This window comes from Hevea brasiliensis, chromosome 8, assembly GCF_030052815.1.
Source record: "Hevea brasiliensis isolate MT/VB/25A 57/8 chromosome 8, ASM3005281v1, whole genome shotgun sequence".
Taxonomy (NCBI): Eukaryota; Viridiplantae; Streptophyta; class Magnoliopsida; order Malpighiales; family Euphorbiaceae; genus Hevea; species Hevea brasiliensis.
In genome coordinates, this window is record NC_079500.1 from 27,081,411 (window position 1) to 27,085,280 (window position 3,870).

At 31.6% G+C, this 3,870-nt stretch overlaps 1 protein-coding gene across 1 annotated transcript; it reads right to left on the bottom strand.

Annotated features, from left to right (window-relative positions):
• Nucleotides 1-754: 754 nt before the first annotated feature.
• LOC110654678 (thioredoxin M3, chloroplastic) lies at nt 755-3,180 on the bottom strand. The gene is made up of 2 exons (XM_021810747.2): nt 2,851-3,180; nt 755-1,397 (listed from the first exon to the last, which is right to left on the bottom strand). Exons 1-2 carry the CDS (start codon nt 3,053-3,055, stop codon nt 1,078-1,080), a joined length of 525 nt encoding a protein of 174 aa, XP_021666439.2. The 5' UTR covers nt 3,056-3,180; the 3' UTR covers nt 755-1,077.
• Nucleotides 3,181-3,870: the final 690 nt, after the last annotated feature.

The following is a 3,870-nucleotide window of genomic DNA, read 5'->3' on the forward strand; positions in this document are numbered from 1 at the left end:
TAGGGATAACAACAGATACAGTATTCACAAAAATCACCCTATTTGGACCCGAAATATATTAATATTCTTAACACTCAAACCAAACTCGATTAAAAACTTACCTTTAACTACCTAAACTCGACCCAAATTCAATTGTTATTACCCAAAAAAATTCAAACCCATTTATTTTATATATTTTAATTAATAATTTACATAAAAATATTTTTATATGAATAATTTATATTTTAAAATTTTAATAATTCTATAAATATTTAAATTTTATTTATTGAAAATATAATATAATATAAAAATTTTCATAAATATTATTTTTAAAAAGTATATTTATTTATATAAACAGATTTTAAAATCAAATATCCAAAATGCAAAAAACTTAAATTCGTCAAAACTATTATTTCTTATACTCGAATCCATATTAAATCTGATTATATAATACTCAACCTATCTAACTTGGCCATGGGTGAGCTGACAGCATTGACACGAGATAATTGACGGTTAGGGATTTCTTTATTTATTTATTTTTTTTAAGGCAAACGGTTTGGGATGTCTTTAATTTTTAGTAATTCAATTCAATTCAATTTTTAATTCATACTTTTAATATAAAAATTGAAATAATCAAATTAAAATGGGTAATATAAATAAAAATATATTTATGGAAGAGCCCAGCCTTTCGCAAATGCTTAAACACAAACTTGCGATCCAATGTGGGCTAACAGGTCATGTACCATTGAAAAAAGCCAGGAGCAGAGGGTAGACCTTCAGGAAGAATGCCCTATCACAATTCATTCCTCAATCGTTGGAAAGCAAATGTTCATCCAAAAGAAAACACTAACTAATCTGTTGACGAAAAAGTTGTATAAAACAGCTAGAATGCAATGAAATAAAATGTACTGCAAGTGATTAAAGATCATATGCATACATTTACAGAATATCAGAAAGGTAGAGGTAACTCCCCACTCCCAGTGCCTTTGGTTAATTGGTGATGACCAGTAAGCACATATTTGTAAACACTGTACAGGCAACATACTTGAGACAAACTCATAAACTTTCCTGATTTTCAATTCAAGCATTGATGCATGTTTACAATTGGAGAACCCTCTCAATGGCAGCAACATAGAATTCCTTTGGCATTGTGCCAACGACCGACTCCCGCTTCTCTCCATTTTTGAAAAGCAAAACCACAGGGACAGCTTTAATTTCATAATTCTCAGCAATTTGCAAGTCACTGTCTGTGTTAAGAACAAAGCATTTTAGTTTCCCATCATACTCTCCAGCAATTTCATCAATCACCCGGTGAACCATCCTGCAGGGCCCACACCAACTTGCATAAAATTCAACTAGGACTGGTATATCACTTTTCAAAATCAACTTCTCCCATGAATCCTTAGTGACAGCTGCAGCTGTACATACAGCGAAATTGTGATTAACAAGGTCATCAAACATTATCCTCTAGATGTCCCACCAACATCCTAGCACAAAATCATGATTTTGGAAACAAATAAACAAGCAGAAATTTAACAAACACCAGATATGTATGGTTAAAGATATCAGTTAACCGATAATGATCAAGAAATGAACTCGTTCTTCACAATCACTTGAATGAACAACATTACAAAGAAAAAATGCGATCTCCATCTTTTCAATGGTCTCGACTCATATTCATTTCTCATGATTTAAGTTCTAGAAAACACATTGCACGCACATGCATACCCAATGCATGGATGAACTTCTAATTAGTTCAAATCATTCCAGAACTTCTGAAAAAACAGAGCTATTCAGCAATATTCACATTTTTCACCCTGATTCTTTTCTTTTCTTTCTCTTCTCTTTCCTTACCCATTGAGAACAAACAAAATCATTACACAAATACAAAGTGGGGCGCTCTAGATAACGCAAAAATCAACCAGTTAACATGAGAATAAATAACAAGCAAACAGGATTTAAGCAACAATGACTTTATAAACATATGAAAGACCAAGTACATATAAAGCCAATCATTCTGAACCAAGTTATAGGACAGAGCAGAAAAAAGAGGACAAATGAACTCAACAAAAATTCTCCATGAGAAAGAAAATCAATCCTCCATCTATGCTAAAGTGTGACAGATCTAAAAAGTAAGGTTCCAAAAACAAAGAAGTAAACACAATCAAGAGAATATGTCTATATAACCTGTCAACTATGACTCTTTCCTATTCTATTGATTATTCTCCACTCTCACTGTATGGTTCCACAAGCATATGCCTCAACATAGATCCAATTCATCGGTTAACGAATATGCACAAAAGCTCTATTTGCCTCAGCCGTTTTATGAATCCATTCCGTTCGTCTCACAGCATTTCCATAATTCCATTCCTTTTAGCAGCATCCATTAATTCAGAACTTAACTTGAAAGCCATATCTGGACCCTGAAGTTCTCTAGCGGCCTTCAACAACCATCGTATGGCCAGTGCTCGTCCCTGCGCCGACCCTAACACAATAGGAACTTGATGGGTTGATCCACCAATACGTCTCACTTTTACAGATATATCAGGAGTTACTTCAAGAATTGCTTGACTCAAAACAAACAATGGATTTGATTTGGTCTTTAGTTGAAACATTTTCAAAGCTCGATAGATAATAAAATAAGCCAACTACTTCTTTCCATTTTTCAGTATACGATTAACGAACAAGTTAACTAAACGATTACGATAAATTGGATCAGATTTCGCAATTTTTTCTCCTGTAGCAGACCGATACCAAATCAAACACGAATGGGTATAATAACAAAACAACATCAATACAAACCAAACAAATTTAACAAATTCCCAATCAAGAACTGAAAGATTTTAGGGTTTTTGGTTTGGGTTATCTTACCTCGAGAATCACGAGAGCAAAGAACCCTGAGAGGAGAAGGCGGAGGAGGCGCGCTTTTGACAGAGAGCATAGCGAGTCTATTGGAGTGCAAGGTGAAGGGGAATGGGAGGGAGGGAAGGCGTAGATGGCAGTGGTGGAGGGAGTACGGGGAGGCGCGTGGAGAAGGAAGAGGAAGAGGAGAGGAAAGTGAAGAAGAAGAAGCCATTGGAGAAAAGAGAGGAGGTTTGTTAGTAGCAAACGGGTTTTATTTACAAAGGAAAAGGAGAATTAGTTGAGAGGAAGAGTTCGGGGGCATCAGTCAGTCTTAACAGTGTACACAGAGAGCGAGTGGAGATGGCAAACAAAAGCACGTTTTCGCTGTGGATTTTGAAATGTGAAAAAAAAAAAAAAATAATAATAATAAATATTTTATAATGTGTGTTCTTTACCTTAAAAAAATATATTTTATAATTTAAGTTTTATTTATTTCATGAATTTTTTTTTATATTTTTTTAGCATTTAAGGTATTAAAAAAATAGATCGATAAAAAATATACAGAGAGCGAGTGGAGATGGCAAACAAAAGCACGTTTTCGCTGTGGATTTTGAAATGTGAAATAATAATAATAATAATAATAATAATAATAATAAATATTTTATAATGTGTGTTCTTTACCTTAAAAAAATATATTTTATAATTTAGGTTTTATTTATTTCATGAGTTTTTTTTATATTTTTTTAGTATTTAAGGTATTAAAAAATGGATCAACAAAAAATATTTTATTAATTAAATAAAAAATTAAATTATTTGTAAGGTTTTATTTATCTTATAGAAAATAATTTATATAAGAAAAATATTTTTTAAAAAAATTATGAAAATATTTTCTATTATTTGATGTAATATTAAACTAATAGTATATGTTTATACCATGTATATATAAATATTTTCATATTTTGTCCTTTTATTGTAATAATCTATTAAATTACATTCTACAATTTTTGAAACAATATACTAAATTACATGCTACCATTTTTTAAATTA